Genomic DNA, 24,930 nt, shown 5'->3' on the forward strand with positions numbered 1-24,930 from the left:
TCCCCTCCTCCCACACTCTGTTATACAGCTGCAGCAACTTCACTAATCCTCCTTGCCCCAAATGTTTTAACATGCTGTAACACACCTGATCCTTCCCTGGAGAAGTTGGTCGTGACCTTCTGATGGCCCTCACCATTTCAGCCAATGTAAATGGCTCATCGATCACATCGTCTGTCCTTGCCCTCTTGTTTAATAACCCTGGATACTGAGCCATAGTTCTCTCCCTCCCCTGTCTCCCCTCCTCTGACAAATTATCTGAGCTATGTACCTTTACAAATGCCTTAGCCATGACTTCTGCCTTTTCTCTGTTGGACACTGCTGACTCCTCTCCAGATGTTATGACAGGATAATCCCATTCCCTTCTTTCACCTCCCATCTTCTTAATCATTCCCCACACTTCCCCCACTGGTGTTGTTCTCCCTATTCTATCGCAAAAGTTTCTCCATGATGCCCTCTTAGCTTGCCGTATTGTTTTTCTCACCACTGCCTGAGCCTTTTTGTACCGAACTAAGTCCTGCAAGTTATGAGTCCTTTTAACTTGTCTGAATGCTTATTCCTGTTTCTTACAGCCAGATGACACTCTTCTGTCCACCATGGTACCAACTTCCTACTCCTTTTGCCCTTACTTTTGGGTATAGCGCCCTCTGCTGCCCTTACAATCGCTGATGTCACCCGTTTATTTATTTCATCAATGTCTCCAAATATTTCTGTCTTGCTCATTGATTCCTCACATAACCTTTGAAACCGGTCCCAGTCTGCTTTTTGAAACACCCACTTTCTGATTCCCACCTTTGCTCTCACTTCTAATCTCTCCCCTACAGAGCACAGGATTGGGTAATGATCACTTCCTATTGTTGAAGCTGTCCACATCCCCCAGTTACTGACCCCTGCCATTGTGTTAGATACTAAGTTATATCCAATGCTGACTCGGTACCTGCTGTTATGTTTACTCTTGTCCCTCTTCCATCATTTACACACACCAAATCCCTTTCATCCATCAAATCTTCAATTACCTGACCATTCACATCTGTCTGCGCCCCTCCCCACAATGTATTGTGAGCATTGAAGTCTGCACACCATATGACCTTGTTACTGTCTTGCCCTTTAATCCCTAATAGCTTTTCCAAACTAAGCCTCTTACATGGGTTGTAGTAATTAATTATGACTACTTTCTCCCCCCTTTCCCATATTTCCATCACAACAAACTCCTGTCCACTCCCTTTTCCAGTAACCTATAAGGAATTTCTTGCTTAATAAATGTTGCACAACCCCCACCTCCCCCTTGACTTCTGTCACTTCTTATTACTGTATACCCATGTACCACGAAATGCAAATTTGGTTTTAACCATGTTTCCTGCACACACATTACATCTGGTTTTCTATTCATCTCTTTAATGAAATGTTTGAATTCTTGACCATTAGCCAGCAAACTCCTAGCATTCCATTGAAGGATTAATACCATAACTAGAATTAGCCAACCCATGGTGTTTCCTGACTTGACTGATTAGTGAGATTGTCCCTCACTTCTTCCCATGTCAGTCCCACTAAGCCCAAGTGATGCACTGCCGCTTTAACAATCAGTTGAATTTTTTCACTTTTTGACTTTACCTCTGCTGTGCTTGTTGACCACCCCTGCAATAAATGTTACCAGGTCTCTTTTGTCCACATACATTCTGTCACTCATTCTTTGCCGCCCTACGTGACTCCCTAATTCTCCTTGAACGATAGTTCGGCTACTCTGCCCCCTAGCCACTTTCACAGCTTCAGCATACGAAATCTTCTTCTCCACTCTCACTCTTTGAATATTATTTTCCCATTTCATAGCCTCACATCCTCCATATGCCACGTTTATGTGCACCTCCACAATTACAGCATTTTGGCTGCACCCCTGTCCCACACTCTCCATACTCATGATCTTCCCCACACCTAGTACACCACCTCTTGTCCTTGCAGTTTTTGAGCCAGTTTGCTTGACACAGTGCCGAGCTTTTGAAGCGAAAGTGTTCCGAGGGGTGTTTCGATCCCTGCCTCAGCACGCCCACAATCATGTCACTATCGAGAGTGAGGCCTCGTTACGTGACATTGCGTGTTGCGCTACTTCACGCGAACTTCGAAGGGGTTGGACATTTCAATCTGTCCAGGTCTTAAAAGGTGTCTGATTAACTCCTCAAACTGTGGGTTTTTTGAGAAGGAGATTACACTAGCGCATTTTGAGAAGTTACATTAAGTTAGAATTTTGTTTAGATGTATTTAGTTGCATTTCATACATTCAATAACACACATAGATACATATGCATAGATTCACTCGTACACACACATAGATTCACACATACACAACACACATTCATTCATAGAAACACACTAAACATATAATAGATTAGGTTACAGATAGGTACATAAAGAGTTTGACTGGTTGAAAGAGTGTTTTGTGAGTGAGTTGTGAGAGTGCAAGGTGTGTTTGTGAGGAATGAGTGAAGTAGTGAGGGAGGGATATGGAGGAACAGCCAGTGCCCAAAAGAGCACGCTCTTATGCTTGGAAGCACTTTGATTTTATTAATCACAAGAAGGTCAAGTGTCTCATCTATGCTCAGGAACTGACTTTCAGCAATAACATGTCGTCACTGCTGCCACACCTACGCAGCAAATACCCAGAGATGACGCCCAATACAGCTGCTGCTACAGCTGTTGCTGCTGCTGCTTCTGGGGGTGTGGAGACCAGACTCAATAAGCGTAATGCAATTTCTGTAGATTAAAACACATAACTACTATATAAGCGTGTGTGTATATATATATATATATATATATATATATATATATATATATATATATATATATATATATATATATAATTTACAGTTTATCTGTGGATATCTTTATTTACAGTAGATATATTCAGCATTTTCTTTTGTTAGTCACATGTTTAATCTGATTCTTTTGTAACAGTATTTTTATTAAGGTTTTTTTATCTTAAAAAACAAAACAAAACAAAACAAAACAAAACTGGACAAAGACTAACAAAAACAAAAACAGAACTGGGCATACAGAGGGCAGCAAAATACAATGTTGCATCACTAAAGCATCACAGATCAACAGGTTTTCAAGGTCAAACTGAGTGGGCCACTGGGGGTATGTTGGAGTGTCCACCATGCCGGGCAAGACGATCCAAGAATGGTTGCCATATGGTGTAAAATCTATTAAGATTGTCCATGACACTGTATCTGATTTTCTCCATGTGTAGTAAGCTAGTTAGCTCCATCAGCCATGCCTTAAACTGAGGCACAGTGTCCGATTTCCAGAGTCTTAAAATCAGTCTCTTAGCAATTATCATTCCATACATAATAGTGCTCTGCACTGAGAGGCTGTGCTTTTGTAAGGACAGAGAATATCCAAATAATGCTACCTGTGGGTCAGGGTTAAACACACAGTCATAGATTTCAGAAAACCACTTGAATATTTCGCACCAAAAGTTATGCAGTTTTGGGCAAGTCCAAAAAAGGTGGGTTAGAGAACCATCAGCAGATCTGCACCGGTCACACAGAGAGGAGATCGTAGGATAAATTCTATTTAATTTAACTTTTGAGTAATATAGTCTGTGCATCACCTTAAATTGAATCAACTGGTGCCTAGCATTAATGGAACAGGAGCGTATTCTGCTGAGGCTCTCCTCCCAGACATCCTTATCATCAATCAGCAACCCTAACTCTTTCTTCCAGGCCAACCTCAAAGATGGTGTACTAAAGTTAACATGTTCATGAAATATTTTGACAAAGTTTTAGACCAAACCTTTGGAGTCAGGCGGTCCCAGTAAGAAAGAGTAAACCCTTTTTTCCTCAGGGGGGTTTTCAAAATTAGGCAAACATTAGCGGGCATAGTTTCTGATTTTTAAATATCTAAAAAAGTATGTTGATGGGAGAGAGAACTTGTCTTTTAGCTGGGCAAAGGAGGCAAATTTTTTATTAATGTACAGGTCTTTTAAAGTGACTATGCCTTTTAACCTCCAGCTGTCAAAAGCTGCATCTGAAAGTGATGGAGGGAATGCATGATTGTGGTGAATGGAGGTGCCAGACAACTTACAATACTTTTTAATTTGTGACCAGATTCTGAAACAATTTGAAATTATCTGGTTGTTCACCTTTGTGCCTGTGGGCAAACTGGATGTTTAGAAAAGGAGTGGACGCGGTGAACTATTAATAATGCATTTCTTTTCAATTACAACCCAAGCTGGAATATCTGCTGAAACTTCCAGGTTATAATCTTCCTGCCAGTAAACAAGAGCCCTTAGATTTGCAGCCCAGTAATAATGTTGGAAACAAGGTAGCCCTAATCCTCCCATCTCTTTAGGTTTGTATAAGTGAGTTTTTGATATTCTATGGGCTTTAAAGCCCCAGATGTTTAATCTGATTCTTAATCATATTCTATACGAACGGTATGATCTGTGTACATTTTTTTCTCCTCTGATCATTTTGTTGACAGGGGGATTCATAAATTGAAATTAATGTCATAAATGATGAGTACTTTTGTGACTGGATACTGAGTTCAGCCACTAGAGGTCAGCCTTGTACAGTTTTAAAATATACCCGCCATATTAAAACAGGAGAAGCAGGAGGTCTGTACACTTCTGCTTTAATTTTTCACAGATGTTTTAGCTGCTTTGCTGGTTACAAATGCCAGATGTGTAGCCCTGGTACAAGATCATTGTATTAAAATTTTTTAAAGTGTTGGTTTTCATACAGAAATACTCTTCTTTGCTATGTTTTACTGTCGTTTGTAGACAGTAACAGTTATTGTAGTATAATATTAAATATGCCGTTTAGAGGTATTTAATTTCTTACAATTAGAATAATCCTCTTGTATCCTCCTGGATTGTAGAATGGATTCTATTCTATACTTTAGTTTTAGTTGGAAGAATTGATAAAAAGATAACACAATTACATTAAGCATTTAAATTCAGGGAGTTGTCAGCCTTCATACGCCAACTCTCAGAGCTTTGCACACAGTTTTGAAAACAACAGAACAAGGAAGTCGGAAAAAAATAGAATTATTTTGAGAGCAAAGGAACAGCATACAACAAATGATGGTCATTTTGTGTGTTTTTAAGTGTGTTTTTGTTTCAAATTGTTCATCTTGTTAGTTCCTTTTGCTCATTTTCTGTCTCATTTTCTTAATGTTGCACCTGTTTAGGGTTGTTTTTGTTCAATTTTTGGACATTTTTGTGTCAGATTTTTGCCACTCCTGTCTCATTTTGCATTTCTTTATTGTTGTTACAAGTTTGTGCTACATCTTGGTCACTTTACATCTCTTTATGGACACTTTGTGCACCAATTTGCGTTTTGGGTCTCACGCTGGGTCAAAAGGCTCAAGTGCGGGAAATGAACAATCAGATCTGTAAAAGCAATGCTTTTACTCCACCAAAACTCAAATTGAACTACAATTCTCAGGCGGAAAACTACAACAGGAAGTATCCACAAACGGAAGCGGTTGCAAACTCTCTCAGGGAATACTTTAGCGACTACTGACAAAACTAAAACAGCAATAAACTCAATTTATTTGGTGAAACATTTTTACACTTAAAAAAAATTGAGCAAATTTTGAAGCTGTGAAATTGATTACATATAATTTAGGAATTTGAGTAAATATGATTAAAAATTCAAGTAGCTCTGTGCAACTATTTAGTAGCATTACATAAAAAATTAAGTTGATAAATTAAAAGCCTAAGTTAATGTAACAGCAACCCTAAGTCAAAACCACTGAAAAGACTGAGTAAATACAATTGGAATGCTCAGTCAATATGACTGAAAATTAGGTTTTTATTTCACAAAACTAATGTGATCCATGTACTGAAAGTCTTAAATGAATTTCTATATTTCATATATACTATATTAACTATTTAACTGTATTTACTCTTTACTTGAATGACACCAAATAATATACAAAAACAATCACACATGTTAACAGTAAAACCACTGTAAATCTTTATTTGTTCAGAACTGACTACTGTAACACATGAAATAGCATCTATAGTCAACCTGGTTTGCTTTCCACATCACATGTAACAGTATCCACAGTATGAAAACAGTGCACTGAAAACTAATACGAGCCAGCAGCATCTAAAACATGAGTAAAACACTCACTTACTGTTTCCAAAGTGCCAGTAAAAAAATGCTTTTGGTTCAGGAGCAACAGGCTGAAATGAGCTCTGCACATGGCAAAAATACATTAAGTGACATTTAGCATCAACAATAAGTACCTCTATTGCTAACTACCAGTTATTGCCCCATGGTGATAATAACTGGGCAGGCCTATACCAGTTCAGATTAGCGTGACTTTGTTAGCACTGTAGCATTAATGATTTTCTTTTTTTCTTAATTAATCTGAAGATTTTAATGAACCCTTTTGACTCCAACACCTGCTGACTGGCGGGTTTGAAAGGCATGTTTTATGGTTTTAAAATAATTACCCAAATTACAGGCTGTAGCCTATCTCAGCTGACTTGGGTGAAGGCAGGGGACACCCTGGACAGGTCGCCAGTCTTCAAATACAAACAGTTTGAACTCATTATACTCTGTAAAAAACTAAAAATGTGATGTTCTGCAGAACAACCGTGAAGTCATTGGTAACTCAGCTGTGGCCAAAAGTCACATGACAACAAATTTGGGATTTTTGAGCGGAACTGTAAGCTGTTTTTATACAGAACAGAGACAAGTATGGAAACAAGTTAAAACATAAAACATCCACTCAAGGCTTCATTTTTTGCCAGTATTGGTGGCACCTGTGGGTATTTGAGAAAATGTTGCACACGTTGATGATGTTGCACGTTTGTTTTTTTATGAAATTGTTTTTTTATACCTATGCCATACTACACACGGGGCATTTCTGAGTTCTCTCTCCTTCTAGCCATGGTTGTTCTGTTTCCATAGAGTTACAGGACTTTAGATTATAGTGAAAAATGAGCCCATGGTGACTAAAAATGTGACAGTACAAAAAAACAAATCTGAGAAACTGCTTGAGGTTCAGAAGGGGTAACTGAAGATCATTTTGTCTAAAATAACAATATATTGTGAAAAATATCTGGTATAAGTTCTCAAACGCTGAGGTGACATTTTCAAATGTTCTGTCTGACCTACTTCCAAATAACCTGAATGCAGTTTCAGTCAACATTGAATCATCCTGTGGTTTGTGGTCTGTAATAGCCAATAATGAGTCTTTTGTTCTTGGTCCCACAGGGGGCAGATGGCATGATGAGTTAGCTTATGTTTCACAAAGCAGAGGAAAGGTAAGTGCTGAATTTTTCTTCTTAGATTTCTTCTAATTTGAAATAGATTTTCACCATGTAGACCCGTGTCTCTGGGATACCAGAAGATAAATAAAGTCTGTCAATAAAGTGGCAGACTTTATTGGCAGGGAAAATAAACAGACGTATGTTTACTTTTTAACACTGAATTACAGCATCAGTCTTCTTATTTATTGCTACATCTGTACTCAAACGGCACTTTATGCGTTCCAGTGATGTTAATCTGCAGAGTATCTGTGTCAGCAGAGATAACCACTGCTGCAGCGTCAGTCTGACACATGTTTAATATGAAAAACCCACAACTTCACGTTTGCCGAGTCACTGAATTCATACAAATGAATGAATCGGCAGATGCAAAGGTAATTCTAGCGATCTGTGATGAGTTTTGAAGTGAAATGCAGAGGAAATTTCTCAATCTATTACAAAAGAAAGAGTTTCACATCAGTTCAGTGAGGATGTTTGACTGATATTATGATGATGTAAATTCAACGTGCTCCTCTTTTATTTTTTTCATATATATATATATTTGCTTGTCATGTCCGCTTAGTTTGACGCCACTTCCGCCATGAACTATTAGTGCTCGGACCGCATGCTCATGCCACACGTGCTAGATGACTACTTAGCAACAAAACGCTTGTTTAATATTTAATATGGTTTAACCGTGGTTTCAATGTGGTTTTAACTCGAAGTGGATGCTGTACAGTAAGGTAAGGAACTACAAGGTGTGTCTTTGAATGTGTTCACCCACAGCTTTTGTGTGTGGTTTATGACATATTCATCTACCAAGAAGCATTCATTACCAGAACTGTCTGTCTGCAGACGTAGTTTGTTTCCAGCAGGCATGTTTGTGTTTCATACCGGCTTTCCTTTCAAACATGAAGGGAATGGCTTGTCAGAAAACAAGAAGATGTTTGGTGACAAAATGGGGGCGGAGCCGTACTTTTTTTTTTTTTTGCTCTGTTCAGTTTTGTTCATACCTTCAGGACACATCGAGGAGCGTTGTCCGTCAGGTGTGGTACAATACTTGTTCACAACACAACAACAATACCATACACAGTCTAGAAAAAAAACTTTATGTTGGAGAATAAATACTAATTTAACATATAAATTCATAATCGCATATTATACACTGTCTATAATTTTTTTTCTATTAAATACTATTTTAAATTACATATTCATAATGTATATGATACACCATACACTGCATATTAAATCATTTTATACTTTATTTTCAATTTTAAAATATACATATATAATTGTACATTACACTGTCAATGAAATAATTTTATCTCATTTTCCATCAAATCCACTATAAATACATTTTCATAACGTATATTAAACACCATGTACTGTATATAAAATAATTTTTTTGTTTTCCAATAAATACAATTTTAAAATACAAATTTATCATTATGTATTATATACATTCACTGTCAGTAAAATATTTTTATATTGTTTTCAATTTTAAAGTACACATTTTCAATTGTATGTTACACTGTCTATAAAACAATTTTGTATTTGATTTTCTATTTATACCATTTTAAAATACTAAGTTATATTTATATATTATATACCATGCACTGTCTGTAGAACATTTTTTTATTTTTTCTGTTAAATGCAATTTTAAAACACAAATTCCTCATCATATATTACATATTATAATATACACTGTAATTTAAATCTACAAATATATACACCCCCTGTCAATTGTACATTATATACCATACATAATGTTTTTCTATTTTATTTTCAGTTAGATGCCATTAAAATACTAATTCATAATCGTGTGTGTGTGTGTGTGTGTGTGTGTGTATGTTCATTTTGTAAGGTATAATTGAATAAATATTATTTTAAATGTTTATTAGGCCTTTTTTTTACATACAAGATGCAGACAAACAAATGCAAAAATTGGACAACATTAACAATATAAAAGGCAAAGTTAGTAAAATAGTTACAAAAACAAATGAACCAACTAAACCAGAGCAGCAAAACAAGAAATAAAATTAAAACTCTGACTGGCTGTAACCATGACAATGATGCTGCAGAAGCTTTTGGTTGCTTTCCATCTTATTCTAGTTGTTGGTGCAGTGAGTAGAACTGGATGTTCCAGTTTTAGTAAAAACAACCACCGCCTGCAATGTGATCCAAACATTAGAGCATGTTAGGGAGGAGTCCTCATCACTGTTGGTTTCCTCTGGTCTAGTTACCATAGGTGTGACTCACAAGGTTCAAGTTCCATTTTAGGCCTTCAGCCGCCTGTGACACTAAAACGAAAGCAACAACAGCAGAAAACCAACAAGCATACTAGAAAGTAAAAAACAAACCACAAAGTTCACTGCAGCAGAACTGAGAATCACAGGAATGTAAACCTCCCACGGTCTGTCTGAATGTGGGCTGAATACTGTTAAAGCTACACTGACTGCAGAGGCTCCAAACCAAATAAAGCGTTTCACTCATGTTTCTACTTTTATTTGAAACTGCATCTGAGCTGTGAAGTTCACTGTGAACGTCAGATATTACAGGAGATATTTACATATTAGAGCAGCTGGAAACAAATGAGGCAAGAAATGCAAAAGTATATTAAAGCTAAAAATAAAGATCCTGTACAGGCTGCTTTCACTTTCACATGTACAGATGTGGCATGATAGATAAGACACTCAGCTGAAGGACACACACAGGTTGAAGATCCACTCTCTAACTTGTAGTTTTCTAGTTTTACAGATAAAGTAAAAGGAATGTGAGCATGAACCAGTAAACTCTGAATATTACACTGAAAAATGGTGACTGTCTGGATGATTAGAGAAAAGGTTATTAACTAATACTAGGCTACCAGCTGTCATATAGAGATTTTCCAAATCTGGCGTAAATGCAGGACAACACCAGTTTCCTGACATCTTTCTGCCTCCATCCTTTAAGTGGCGTCTTCAATTTTGCTTTAGTGTCTTATTTGTGAACTCCTCTTGCAATAAACTAAAATGATCCATGACTTTCCTCATAATGGTCCACAGTTGATCCATCACTGCATTTAGCTGCAGAGCTTCCAGAAGATCATCCTCACATATGTAAACAAACTGACATTCATGGATGAAAATGCAAGAATCCAAGGAGGAGGAGATCCTTACTGGAGTTTTAAAAATGTAGCTCCAAGCAGCAAATTTATGTTTCATTTTAATCTGACAAAAAATAAAATGAAATTAAACATAAAATGATTCATATAAAAACCAGGTTTTGTGTGAATCCTCGTTTTCCTGCTACATTAGAGGTGGAGAGAACAGAGTTAGTATGATTCATAGAGCCACAATAGGAACATTAATGGGAAACACAACAGGTGGAAATAAACTAGAATTATCCTTTAGGGACAGTGTCAACATCAAATCTGTAAATATTAAGACACATTTCAGCTTTATTATCTGCTCTGACTCTCTGTGGCCTCTGACTCAAAATGTTTCTGCCTTAAATATTTAAAAAAAAAAAAAAAAGGTGTATAAAAGCAGATTGGCTCATGTAAATCTTTTTATTATTATCAGTTTATTTAAAAAGGGACCATGTACAATATTAAACATAAATGTTTCCATTTGATGCATTGCACCACAGTTAGCTTTAAGCTAATTTCCATCTGCAGATGGAAATCTGTACAATATTTACAGAAAAAAGCAAACTGAATGTATACTCAATTGGAAAGAGAAACTGACAGCATGAAACTGAGGAACAGAAACTGAAAAAACATGAAAAAAAAAAGATTGCAACTGCAGTGCTGTTGACCACAAACTGGTTTAAATTTACAACCTGTGCAGCTTCATAAAACAGTCAGTTGTTCAGAAAATCTTCCCCTTCATGGCAGCCATTAGTCCATCCTGCTGCAGAAAAGGACCCATTATCTTCTGTTCCAGCAGTTTGTCCTCATTTAAAGTCCAGTTTCAGTCTGAAGTTGCTGCAACTGTGAGCAGAAGATCAATGGAGTCAGTGAGTCGATAAATTTATCTTCCATCTGTTCTTTTCCAGAGAAACTTTTCTGTACTCAGACAACGATCCAGCAGGAACCAGGAAACTCAGCTCACTGTTGTTTTACTTCAGTACACTGCAAAGACGATGTGTCAGCATCCAGATGGATTAAAACTGGACTCTGAAGCACATTTACTCTGCAGGACACTGAGTCCTACTTGTTGTCCTGCAGATGGTTTTCGTCTGAGGAGAGAAAAACTTTCATTTAGAGCAGAAACTTCATTGACCTCATGAACATTTCAGAGAACAACACACTGCTGTCCTACCTGGTGATGTTCTCATAGGAACCATCTCTGACGGTGATAGTTCTCCATTTTCTAACAAAGGCTGAAAAAACAATAAGGACATAATTCAATTTCATTGACAAACCAAGTGTTGTAAACAGTGAACACACAAGACAGAAATAAACTTACTTGACTGAAAATGACTGGATTTGTGTTTTTTTCTGCTATGAAACAAAATCAAGAAAAACATCTCAATCATCAGAGTCATGACTTGGCAGAAATATTCTCATCCAGCAAAACCATGTAAACATTTTCATTGTTCTGTCATCCTCACCTTCTCTGAAAGACATTTTCTTCTTTCTGAAGTGAAACCAATAAATTAATCCAGCAGATATTAATAAAAAAGTAAAACACAGGGGATGGTCACAGCTACTGCAACATTTGAACTTTTTTCTCTGCATTCAGCATCAGTAGAAGCAGTTCCTGGTTTTATCAGTTCAAGGTTTGATTCACATCTGTAAAGACAGAAGGACATTTTACAGGAAAATGTTCAGATCCAACAGATTCTCTGCTGTTGTTAGAAGTCAGGAGTCTCCATGTGTGATTTAAAGCTTCACTTACTGAAAATGTGGCCGACAAGATGTAGATGTTCCATCTGAAAATGTTCCAGCGCTGCAGTCAGAGCACACAGTGTCTGTGAAGGCTGTTCCTGCACAAACACAAATCATAGATGTGTAGAAACCACTTCAGAATCACATTATGAAGGACTCAAAGTGTTACATGATGAATGATGAGCAGACAGAACAACAATCCAACAGATTTAATCAGTTAATCATTCTGCTGAGGAGAAGATCAGACTGGAATCAGCAGAAGAAAATATTAAAGGACAAATCAGCAAACATTCATTAATAAAGTCTAGTTTTAGCTGCAAGAACCACAAAGAATCTTTGGTAAAACTGTGTTTTGTGGTTAATGTGAAGACATGGTTGAGGCTGGTTCAAGACAAAAAGAGAAAGAAAAGATCAAATGTGTAGATGATGTAGTTTTACCAGCTGTTGGTCAGATCAGATCATTATTTTATCTTCCTTTTGTCTAATTCTGGTGCTTCTTTACCTAAATCACAACTAAATGAAACTATAATAAGGTCAGACTCCCTGAATTTTTGCTGTTCTTATTTAACATTTTATCAGAAATACCAACCTGCTTGGTTGATGTATTGTCCTGGATGACAGATTCTGTGTTTACGTGCTGCTACACAGTTGTTCCCTCTTGGATCAATACAGTAGAATCCCTCCAGTGGTTCACAAACTGTATTTGATGTTGTTGTACATGATGTCTTTACCTTCAGACCCAAACCTGTCAGGAAAGATTGAAGATGCACAGAGAACTTGAGAAAATGGATCATTTGGATTTGATTTAAAGTAACTTTACATATCAACAAGTAGACATTTGATTTTTGGGAGTTTGGTCTGTCATTACAGCAACTAACACAGCAGCTCATCATTGTTTCATAGAAATACTTAAAGAATCTGAATCTGGTCCACAAGTCTTTTCATGACTTTGTTTCTGCACAGTCTATAATTTTTTTTATCAATCATGTGTAATAAACTCATCAAACTGAGTCTCTGCACCTCTGTGATGACTCTGTTACATCAATATTCAGCAGCTGCCTCAGTTATTATAGAGCAATAACAGAGGAACAAGCAGTAACCAGACAAGTTTAAACCAGAACATCTCCAACAAATCAACAAACCTTCATCACAGTTAGTGCAGTCAAAACACTTTTTCTGCCCAGTGGGTTTATCCACGTACGTTCCTTCAAGGCAGGGCAGACATGATGTGGATCTGAACTCTGTACAATCAGTTTCAACTCGACTTCCTGGTTAAAATAAAATGAACAAGTTAGTTTAACACAGTCCTGCTTCCTTTTAACTAAACTCTCATACAGTTCATGTTGCCTGTCTCACTGTTATCCCAAATAGATGAAGCCATACTGTAAAAAAAAAAAAAATCCTAATTTTATGAAAATAACTCTCTTTACTGACACTTGCAGCAGTTTTCTTTGTTTTAATTGTATAGCCAGGTCTGTAAAATTAGACATTATCTGTAAATTAAGAATAAAACAGCTATTAAATGACAGTAAATCTGTAATTAACTTAAATGCAGCTCTTGCTATAAAGGTTCATGCTCATTCTATTAATTTAATGCTTTTCCTGATCACTTTAAGCTAAATTGTATTAGTTTTATAATTTTCTGTACTTTCATATTTAAACTCTCTTGTATTTTCAAAATAAACAAACTTTGTTTTTATTACACACGTGGACAAAATTGTTGGTACCCCTCAGTTAAAGAAGGAAAAACCCACAATTCTCACTGAAATCACTTGAAACTCACAAAAGTAACAATAAATAAAAATTTATTGAAAATTAAATAATCAAAATCAGCCATTACTTTTGAATTGTTGATTAACATAATTATTTAAAAAAACAAACTAATGAAACAGGCCTGGACAAAAATGATGGTACCTCTATAAAAGATTGAAAACTATTTGACCAGAGTGACATGATTAACTCAGGTGTGTCATTTAATTGACATCACAGGTGTTTCCAAACTCATGATCAGTCAGTCTGCCTATTTAAAGGGAGACAAGTAGTCACCCTGCTGTTTGGTGAAAAGGTGTGTACCACACTGAACATGGACAACAGAAAGCGAAGGAGAGAATTGTCCCAGGACATCCGAAAAAAAATGATAGACAAACATCTTAAAGGTAAAGGCTATAAGACCATCTCTAAACAGCTTGAAGTTCCTGTGACAACAGTGGCTCATATTATTCAGAAGTTCAAGACCCACGGGACAGTAGCCAACCTCCCTGGACGTGGCCGCAAGAGGAAAATTGATGACAAATTGAAGAGACGGATCGTTGGAATTGTATCCAAAGAGCCCAGAGCAACCTCCAAAGAAATTAAAGGTGAACTCCAAGGCCAAGGTACATCAGTGTCAGATCGCACCATTCGTCGTTGTTTGAGCCAAAGTGGACTTCATGGGAGACGACCAAGGAGGACACCACTGCTGAAAAAAACTCATAAAAAAGCCAGACTGGAATTTGCAAAAATGCATGTTGACAAGCCACTAAGCTTCTGGGAGAATGTCCTTTGGACAGATGAGACCAAACTGGAGTTTTTTGGTAAGGCACATCAACTCTATGTTCATAGACTGAAAAACCAAGCATACGAAGAAAAGAACACTGTCCCTACGGTGAAACATGGAGGAGGCTCAGTAATGTTTTGGGGCTGCTTTGCTGCATCTGGCACAGGGTGTCTTGAAAGTGTGCAAGGTACGATGAAATCTGAAGACTATCAAGGCATTCTGGAGAGAAATGTGCTGCCTCGTGTCAGAAAGCTTGGTCTCAGTCGCAGGTCATGGGTCTTCCAACAGGACAACGATCCAAAACACACAGCCAAAAACACCCAAGAATGGCTGAGAGAAAAGCGTTGGACTATTCTAAAGTGGCCTTCTATGAGCCCAGATCTGAATCCCATTGAACATATGTGGAAGGAGCTGAAACATGCCATTTGGAGAAGACACCCATCAAACCTGAGACAACTGGAGCTGTTTGCTCATGAGGAGTGGGCCAAAATACCTGTTGACAGCTGCAGAACGCTCATTGACAAATACAGAAATCGTTTAATTGCAGTGATTGCCTCAAAAGGTTGTGCAACAAAATATTAAGTTATGGGTACCATCATTTTTGTCCAGCCCTATTTCATTAGTTTGTTTTTTTAAATAATTATGTTAATCAACAATTCAAAAGTGATGGCTGATTTTGATTATTTAATTTTCAATAAATTTTTATTTATTGTTACTTTTGTGAGTTTCAAGTGATTTCAGTGAGAATTGTGGGTTTTTCCTTCTTTAACTGAGGGGTACCAACAATTTTGTCCACGTGTGTATATTGAATGCATTGGTTGATATTGTACATTTAATCTGAATAAACTGAAATAAAGTGTTTTACTTTCTTTGTCTTTCAAAATAAGACAGTTTTGAGCTTCTGTTATGTTTGATCGTGATAATTTAGGTCAAAACAGAAATTAAAATTGTTTGACTGTAGATTTTAATTACATTTTTTGGAAGTGTTTGATTGTAATATTTGAGGGAAAAGGCTGTAAAATAATAGTGTTTTGCACTTAATTTAATATATTTTACTGTTTTGTTAACTGTCATTTGACTATTTTAATGTGTGTTTTTTACAATGCAAAGTTCACAAAATAAACATTAATAAATATACAGTCTGTTTACTTTTGTTAAATCATTTTTTTATTTGTCAGATGCATGTTCTAGGACAGGACATCACATGTGATGACCAAAACATCCAGTTGGATCTTACCTGGAGGACACATTGGACAGCATTCATTCCCTATCTGATATTCTGCTGGATGACATGTTAGAGTGTGACCAGTGAAGACTTTCATCACGATGATCTGTGGAGATAAGAAAAGGTTTTTCTATGTCAGTGAAGCCTCAGTTAAAAATGAGACAAAGAAGAAGACCTGAGGTGAGGTGATGATGGTACAGGAAGGTACGTGATATCAGACAGAAATGCCAACTTATTACAGTCTTTTTCCATTTTTCCTCACTTTAACTGATCAACTGATCTACCTGAATTAAGCAATATTTAAAGGATAAATCCAGTATTTTTTAAACCTTGGCCTCATTTCTCAACCTTCCCAAGTGTAAAATGATTAAAGGGGAAAAAATGTTTGGGATCAGTCATTTTGTCTGGCAGCTGCCAAACAGCCACAATGCAATCTCATGGGTTATTATGTTTGTGTCAAAGTTGAAGTGCTTGTTTTTGCCATCAACAGGCTTAGATTGAGATTATAAAAATATTACAGATTTGGTTTTCTACACAGACAAATGTGTGTCTAATATGTGACAGAAGTCTCGTTCTAAAATTTTGTGCAAAGAGAGAGTTGATTCATCCAGAGTGCAGAAAGTGCAGCATGATGTCTGTTAAAAGATGAAAAATATCAATGAACTGTTTATACCCTTTTAACATTGGGGCAATAAAATGACTTTGGGAAGCTTTCACAGACTACTTCAGGGGTGGGACACTGAAACTGTGGTTAGTTGTGCTACAAACACATGAAAACTCTTCTGTCCACAGAGACCATCATGTTTGCAGAGAGAATGACTGTAATGATGTCAGAAAGTTGTTCTGGTATCAGTGCACATGAAAGCATGAAAGCATGACAGGATAACAGCAGAAACAATCACTCAGTGAACCAGTAATGTTTAAAAGTGTCCCAGACTGGATTGCAAGTGTTTGGCATTTATCTGTCCATTTATTTCTACCTCCATGAATTATTTACACCTAAAAACATGATCCAATAGAGGACATGTTAAGAAACACTGGTGTTATCCTTTAAGTCAACACAGACACACAGCGAGGCCAACATAGTGGATTTACTGAGGTGAAATCAATTGATATTTAGAATACATGTTGTCTTCAGTCAGTCTGCTGGATTCAGCTGTCTGGACCCTGAAAACTCCTCCTTGGTTCAATCACAACAGCTTGACATCATCATTAACCCACCAATGGTTCTGATTAAATAAACTGTATTCGTCTTGCAGCACTAATTGGAGCTTTTTGTTTTATTGAGAAACTGCTGTTTATCGTCATGATTAGAGACAAAACAACTCAATCAAGTGGATGAACCCAAAGGTAACAAAATAAATAAATGTTTCTTTTTCATTTTACAAGTTATAAGTTAAATATTTGCTCTGTCTAACACCAGCTCTACTCTACTATACAGCAAAGTTGTAAGTCGTGCATAAACCAGCAGCAAATCCACAGTGCAACAAGTCTACCATATTATAGATACATGTTTGTTTAAAAAGGTATATATATATATATACAGTATATATAGTATACAGTATACAGTATACATATATATATATATATATATATATATATATATATATATATATATGGAGAGAGAGAGAGAGAGAGAGAGAGAGAGAGAGAGAGAACAATATAGAACAAACATAAACCGCCTGAAGTATGAAGAGTGTCTGCAACACATCTGTACTGCTGTCTTCCTGTTTGTGTTTAAATCTAAGATACATGATGATGATCTCTAACTACAGCTGAATTATGCAGGATCTAAATATGCAACAACTGCTCACACATACAGCCATGGCCATAAGTTTGGACACAAGTACCATGACGCTTGTGAATCTTAGAAAATACCACAAAATTGTCACTTACAATACAGTACACAACTCCTGAGAACTATATTAAGTTTCATATTTAAAAAAACATCAAAAGAGTTTGGTGTCATTTTGTTATTCTTACCAAATTCGGTTGTGAAAGTACTGCATTTTTTTGTTATTTTCTTCTAATACTATGTTTTGGGAACAAAGTTGTTCCAATTGTTGGAATTTATTGATAATATTATATCCCTTGTTGATTTGTTGACTAATTAAACTGGTGCTGTCAAAAAATATTAGTTATGTTCTGTAATAGACATCAAAACAGACATAGTAAGTCATGCTGTGTCCAAATTTATGGCCATGGCTGTAAGTTATACTTCATAGGAGGAGTTACAGAATGAAAATGTATAAATCAATACGTACATTTAATTGTTTGCAATGACACTGTTGAGATTCAGGAACTATTTCTAGAATGTTTAAAGGCGTTTACTACAAAGTATATAGCATGAACCAATACCACATTCAGACCACATTTAATGATGACTTATAGAAGCACCAGCAACAAGTCACACACAGTCTGATTCATTCAGTCACACGAGTGTTGTTGAGGTGACATTTGTGTGACAGTTGTCGGTGCGGCTCTGTTAGGGTGGAGTGATGCCAAAGTTCACAATACACTGAACTGATCTGAACCTCAAAGGTCAAACAGGTTAAAGTCAGACGTCCTCCTACTTTACTGCACTGCCAGAGATATTTCTGGACCTCAGTCTAACATCACCTTCACCAAACTGTCTCCTCCCACCTCACATGATGAACACAACAGCAGCTTCAGTTTCTGATTTGATTCATGTATGTGGAAAATGAAGCTACTGCATCAAAGTGACAGAATCAGAAAGAAAAAGTCAGAAAATAAAGTAAGTTTACAGAAACATTGGAGAGGAGATGAAACCTGATGAATAAATGACTGATTGTCGAATACAAACTTGTTTTACCAAAAACGTTGCAGGCGTCAAAAGTTTTCTTCTCCAAATCATTTTGTCAGGCTGAAAGTTGTAGTTTTTCTTGATCTGAAGACACCACCTCACTGAGAATCGGGATTTGTTGAGCTGTAGCTGCAGGAAAACATCTGGAAGCAGAAAAAAAAGAGATCAAAACTTTTCTAACCAGCAGTGAAACCTGTTTACTGTGGGGAACAGAATCATTCTTAAGCTGTGTTAGAGTTGAATTTGTAAATACATTTATCATAATCAAGCCCGAGGGCATTAATTGATTGTATATAGTGTCTTTATATAATAATTTTCATTACATACCCACACACACACATCTTGCTCTTCTAGTCAGTATATTTCCACTCTTACAGCTTAGCACACCCCCTTGTGTAACTCGAGCTATTTCTTATCTTATGCTATGTTTTCGTTTCTGCTTGTGTATAAAATAAACTTCGTATGGGAGCAGTCTTTGTAGCTCGCACTAATGTGTCTTGTTACACTGTGCTGTTACCCTTGCAAGTAAAAAGTTACAGTCTCCGTGTCTTTCTGGTTCGGTGAATATCTTCATATGATATGTGGGAGCTCTCAGCGGAGCTACACTCTGACATATAACTTGGTCCTTCGAGCCGGATCCGAGGATTCCTTCCCGACGTCGAGGAGAGCCGACACCGAAGTCTGTCGACAGCGATCGTCGCCAAGCAGCGAGATCTGAAAATCCTGGGACGTGAATTCGTGGCCAGGTCGGTGAAAGGAAAAGCGGTCCCTCGGCGCTGGGTGTGAATCCAAGGATCCGATCCAGGAAGTGACACCGATCAGAACCACGGGTGAGAAAGAGATTCCGCTAGCATGATAAAAGAGATTCCGCCGGCAAGGTGTACACAGGTGTGAGTGTGAAGATTCCGCCGTAAGGCATGATAAAATAGATTCCGCCGACATGACGAAAGAGATTCCGTCGGCAAGGTGTACACGGTGTGAATGTGAAGAGTGATTGAGAAATTCAAGCACATTATAAGGTCTAGGGTACCTTGCTGAATTTCTGATTTATTATTTTCCTTGTTGTTGACGACGTACTGGTGACAAAGGGATTAAGGGCGAGCTGGACTCATAAAAACTAACACCGCTGCAGCTTATCTGCAGTAGAAGGATGTGTTAGTGTCCTCCCGTTGTCTCATGCCAGAGAACTCGACAACAAGTAGCTATGGGACAAAAACACAGTGAATTAGAAGGCGATGAGAAGTTTATGGAAAAATATGCGGAAGGATCAGGAGAAGTGAGTCAAAAAAGATGGAGGAAAAAACATAATTTCTCGGGCAAACTAGATGAGAGAGAAATCCTAGAACTCCAAACTAAACTAAAAACTGAAATCCTCCAGACAAAAAATGATAAAAAGAAGAAGCGCAGAAAGGATGAATACAGACTCTCAGATAAATGGCTAGAACAGAGCAGACTCAGAGCAGAAAAAAGGAAAGATAAAAATGAGAAGAAACAGAAAAAGGTTCTAGCACTGGTTAATCCAGATGAGGAGACACAGGTTCATTCAAGGCAACAAACCACTGGTGGTGGGGACGCGCGGGGGGGGCTCCCTAGCGCGCAGGGAGGGCTCTCCAGCGCGCCGACACCGCCAGAGGAACCAATAGTCGTTAAACCAAAGAAAAAGACCTCTGCAGAAAAAAGAGACGATTTCCTCAAACAAAGACGTGGTTTGACAAAAACTTATGAACTTAGAAGCCAGATTAGGGAAGAACCTGACAAAAAACCTGAACTATACCCAAACTTGGCCCCATATAAACCAGCTGATTATGGCAATGGCACAGATGATGACTTTGAAGACAGAACCCCAAAAAGTGACGGAGAGTTGTGTCCTATGGTGGAGGTAGCAAATCCACGTTTTGGTACAGTTGTTGAAGGTGTTCAGGACACCCACGAGACTATTTTAGTTTACAGACCATGGACAGGCAGAGACATTGACCGAGCACTAGCAGGAATACCAAAACCAGAGGAAGATCCTGCAGGTGCAGTAGAGTCCTTAGAAGGTCTAAGAAAAAGCCACCATTTAAACGGTCCTGAATGCCATCAACTGGTTAGAACCTATTTGGGCTCTAAGTTCTGTCGTGTTGAAGGGAACTTCACAGGATATGGTACTAACCATGATCCTTTGAAACATGATAGTGGAGACTTAAAAACTGCATTTGATGCGCTAATGGACAGAATAAAAACAGAATTCATGCGAAAAGCCGATTTTACACAAATAGCACACTGTAAACAAAAGGAAGGAGAAGAGCCTGTTGACTATAGGCATAGATTGGAAAAGGTTTACAAGGCTCACTGTGGCATGGACCCTTCTAATGATAGAACTGGACCCTATCAACAACAGCTAAAAAGGGCATTTATCTCTGGGCTCCAACCTTCAGTGAAGAATTTTGTAGAGAAACACTGGGTTGGACAAAATACAGGCGCAGTTGAAGAAGCTGTAAATTGGGCAGTACATGCCACTGCTGTCATTCAGAAAAAACTAACTAAACCCGCGGCTGCGTATTTTTCTGATGAAACGCCAACCTCCACAGTACTCTACTCTGGAGCGTACAGAGGCAGAGGAGGTTTCAGAGGCAGAGGGAAGTTCCGTGGTAGAGGCAGGGGTAGAGGAGGTAGACCCGCCACCTCAGATGATGTATGCTATCTATGTGGCAAAACAGGCCACTTTGCACGCAATTGCCATACAGGAAAGCGTGTATATAATCCAAATAGCACACAAAATTGACAACTACTTACAAGCTCCTTGGAGGAGGGGGTTAACACCTCCCTAAGCCAACCCCATCATGTAGAAAATAAAAATCAAACTATGATGCAGACCGCCACAGACACCCCAGACGTAGATGTTTTCGCAGCACTACAAGCATTAGCTGTAAATGAAGATTTGCCCTATAGAAAATTATTTATAAATGGCCAAGAATTTGACTGTTTGTGTGACACAGGAGCCTGTAGAACAGTTTTAAAAGCACCACCTCCTGGAGTAAAATTCTCAACTAACACAATCCTAGTCAAAACAGCGAATGGTCAATTAGGTCATCATCCACTCTCTAACCCGGTCAAAATACGGGATAAACAAACGGGAGTGTATACCACCTCAGCAATTCTGGTGGATCGCAATTGCCTAGTTAATCTATTGGGCAGAGATGTAATGACAGCATTAAAAATTTGTGTTATTCCTACAAAAAAAGGAATGACTTCAGCTGTCGTCTCTTGCGGACTCAATATAATGCAGGGCAAAAAACCCCTACATTATTATTGGACTTATGACATTTCTAAGCATGCTGAAGGACAACCAGCACAAACACTATTAAAAAAAATCCAAAATGCACATCCGCCTGCACAGACACAAATGCGTGGTCCTGATGGGCTACATGTCACCATTAGATACAAAACAACACCAGGACCCGATCATAGTTTTGACAAATGGTTCTCCGCACAAACCACCCCTCAAATAATCACCCTTCAACACGTTTATCTAGATAAAAGAGGAAATGGGGTAGCTTCTGTTCTGCTTTCACCCGAACAACTGAAATTCTTTAGGGGACAAATTCCCCATACTCCACATGTCTCTCTGTCCAAAGCTCCAACAATGGAGTGGCATCAACTTGAGGGTTTGTTGCGGAAAGCACAAGCCGACACCTATGAACCCATTCCAAATTTTGACTGGCAAAAAGGTCAACGTTATGGGTTCATGAGACAACCTCTTGGGTGGCGTGTGAAAACCACACCATCCACACATTTGGATGAAAAAGAAACCTGATCCTTAATTTGTCTGTCTTTAGAGGATTACCCAGAATTAAAAAATCTGCCCGAAGATCTCTGGTCTAACAGCCCTACAGATGTTGGACTGATAAGAGATTTTCCACCTGTTGAAGTAAAAGCAGCCACCTCTTATAGACCACAAATTCCTCAATATCCGCTGAAACAAGCAGCAATAGAAGGTATAAGACCTGTTATTGCAGACATGGAAAAATCAGGGATTATTGTGAAAACAAAAAAGCATGTTTGCAATACACCCATTTTCCCTGTTCAAAAAGCACATACAGGACAATGGAGGATGGTTCAAGACTTGAGAGCGGTGAATGATGCTGTACAGAAAACTACACCTGATGTTCCAAACCCAAATACATTATTAAATGAAGTAACTTCAGATAAAAAGTGGTTTTCAGTTATAGATTTAAGTAATGCTTTTTTCTCTGTACCACTACATTTAAACTCGCAACACTGGTTCGGATTTACATTTGAAGGTACACAGTACACCTATACACGATTACCACAAGGCTTTACAGAAAGCCCCCACATATACACTCAGGCTCTCAGGTGCTCCATGTCAACATTTCAAATTCCAGAACACAGCCAAATTCTGTTGTATGTTGATGATATTCTTGTGGCTGCAGACACGCAGGAACACTGTAAACAGACAACGATGGCAGTGTTACGACACTTACATGAAACAGGTCATAAGGTTTCATTACACAAACTTCAGTTGTGGGCTCCGCAGGTGGTGTATTTGGGCCATAATCTTTCAAAACATGGGAAAGCTTTACTCACTGACAGAAAAACTGCAATCCAAAATGCTCCAAAGCCGCGAACAAAACAACAAATGATGTCATTTTTAGGACTTTGTAACTTTTGCAGATCCTGGGTTCCAGATTACGCAGTGTTCTCACAGCCACTGCAAGATTTAATATATGGCAAGAACATGTCGTTAACAGATGAGATTATTTGGACTGTACAGGCTGAGGAAGCTTTTAAAAATCTGAAATTAGCCCTGCAAACTGATGTTGTTTTGGCTCTACCTGACTACAACAAACCGTTTGACCTGTTTGTTAACTGCAAAAATGGGCACATGACTTCTATTCTTACACAAAAACATGGTGATACACCTAAGCCTGTAGCATATTATTCTAAACGCTTAGATAATATCGCAGCAGGTCTCCCACAGTGTGTACAAAGTTGTGCAGCAGCTGCTCTTGCGATTTCTGCCTCTGCAGATATTATTTTATGTCACCCACTTTCCGTCCATGTTCCACACTCTGTGGCTGCAGTCCTGCTGCATGCAAATCTTCCGTTTCTGACTCATGCCCGTCACATTGCCTATACTTCTACATTGTTGTCACAGCCACATATAACTGTGCATAGATGTAGCTCCTTAAATCCAAGTACGCTTTTGCCCACTGAAGGCGATGGAGATCCACACTGCTGTGTGACTACGACAAATGAAGAAACAAAGCCACGACCTGACATTTTTGATCTCCCACAATCTGGTTTTACTGATATTTTTGTGGATGGTTCTGCTTCTAGAGACATTCGAGGAAATAATTGTGTAGGTTATGCAATAACAACAGTAACTACAGTCCTAAGAGCAGAACGCCTACCACACACGTATTCTGCACAGACGGCTGAACTTCTAGCAGTCATTAACGCTTGTAAGATGTTTGAAGGGAAATCGCTTAACATTTACACAGACAGTCAATATGTGTATTCTTCTGTCCACCATTTCGCTCGAATTTGGAATAACAGGGGCATGAAAACCTCTGGTGGGAAACCTCTTACACATGCCTCTCTGTTAAAAAATCTTCTCTTAGCAATTCAGTGTCCTGCTAAATTAGCGCTGTGTAAATGTAAGTCTCACCAAAAGGACGACTCCGCCATAACACGGGGTAATAACCTTGCAGATGTTGCTGCAAAACAAGCTTCATTTGGCACGCAATGTTCTGGGAATGACCTTTTCCTCTCAGTAGACCTAAACATCTTGGCGGACGCGCAAAACACTGCTCCCACGGCTGAACAAGCTTCTTGGCTCAGACGTGGAGCTGTTTTGCAAAATGGCCTTTATCATATTCATAATAAGCCCGTTCTTCCGCGTTCTCTGTTCCCCACAGCCGCCCTCGTGAGCCATGGTCTAACCCATGTCTCAACAGGAGGGATGGTATACATGGTACAGAGACAGTTTTTCGCTGTGAACTTTTCTGTCTTTGCCAAGGAATACTGTAGGAAATGTTTAATTTGTTGTAAGAACAATCCGCAAGGGAATATGAGACCAAAGAGAGGGCAGTTTCCTCCAGCACAACACCCCTTCCACACAATTCATATGGACTTTATTGAGCTAACAGCATCAAAAGGACTAAAGTATTGTTTAGTGGTTGTAGATGTGTTTTCAAAATGGGTTGAAATATAC

The 24,930-nt window shown here is 38.2% G+C and overlaps 1 protein-coding gene across 1 annotated transcript in view; it reads right to left on the minus strand.

Moving 5' to 3' along the window:
- Positions 1-10,767: 10,767 nt before the first annotated feature.
- LOC110946928 (tumor necrosis factor receptor superfamily member 14-like) overlaps positions 10,768-24,930 on the minus strand; it is a 42,614-nt gene continuing 28,451 nt past the window's right edge. Inside the window, exons 3-11 of the mRNA XM_051949914.1 lie at positions 18,723-18,856; positions 15,902-15,995; positions 13,271-13,396; positions 12,718-12,873; positions 12,139-12,226; positions 11,852-12,032; positions 11,707-11,741; positions 11,560-11,620; positions 10,768-11,476 (exon numbers count right to left, since the gene is read on the minus strand). Coding sequence (XP_051805874.1) covers positions 11,912-12,032; positions 12,139-12,226; positions 12,718-12,873; positions 13,271-13,396; positions 15,902-15,995; positions 18,723-18,856 — 719 coding nt within the window. The 3' untranslated portion in view covers positions 10,768-11,476; positions 11,560-11,620; positions 11,707-11,741; positions 11,852-11,911. The remainder of the gene's footprint in view (positions 11,477-11,559; positions 11,621-11,706; positions 11,742-11,851; positions 12,033-12,138; positions 12,227-12,717; positions 12,874-13,270; positions 13,397-15,901; positions 15,996-18,722; positions 18,857-24,930) is intronic.

This window comes from Acanthochromis polyacanthus, chromosome 6 (assembly GCF_021347895.1).
Source record: "Acanthochromis polyacanthus isolate Apoly-LR-REF ecotype Palm Island chromosome 6, KAUST_Apoly_ChrSc, whole genome shotgun sequence".
Taxonomy (NCBI): domain Eukaryota; kingdom Metazoa; phylum Chordata; class Actinopteri; family Pomacentridae; genus Acanthochromis; species Acanthochromis polyacanthus.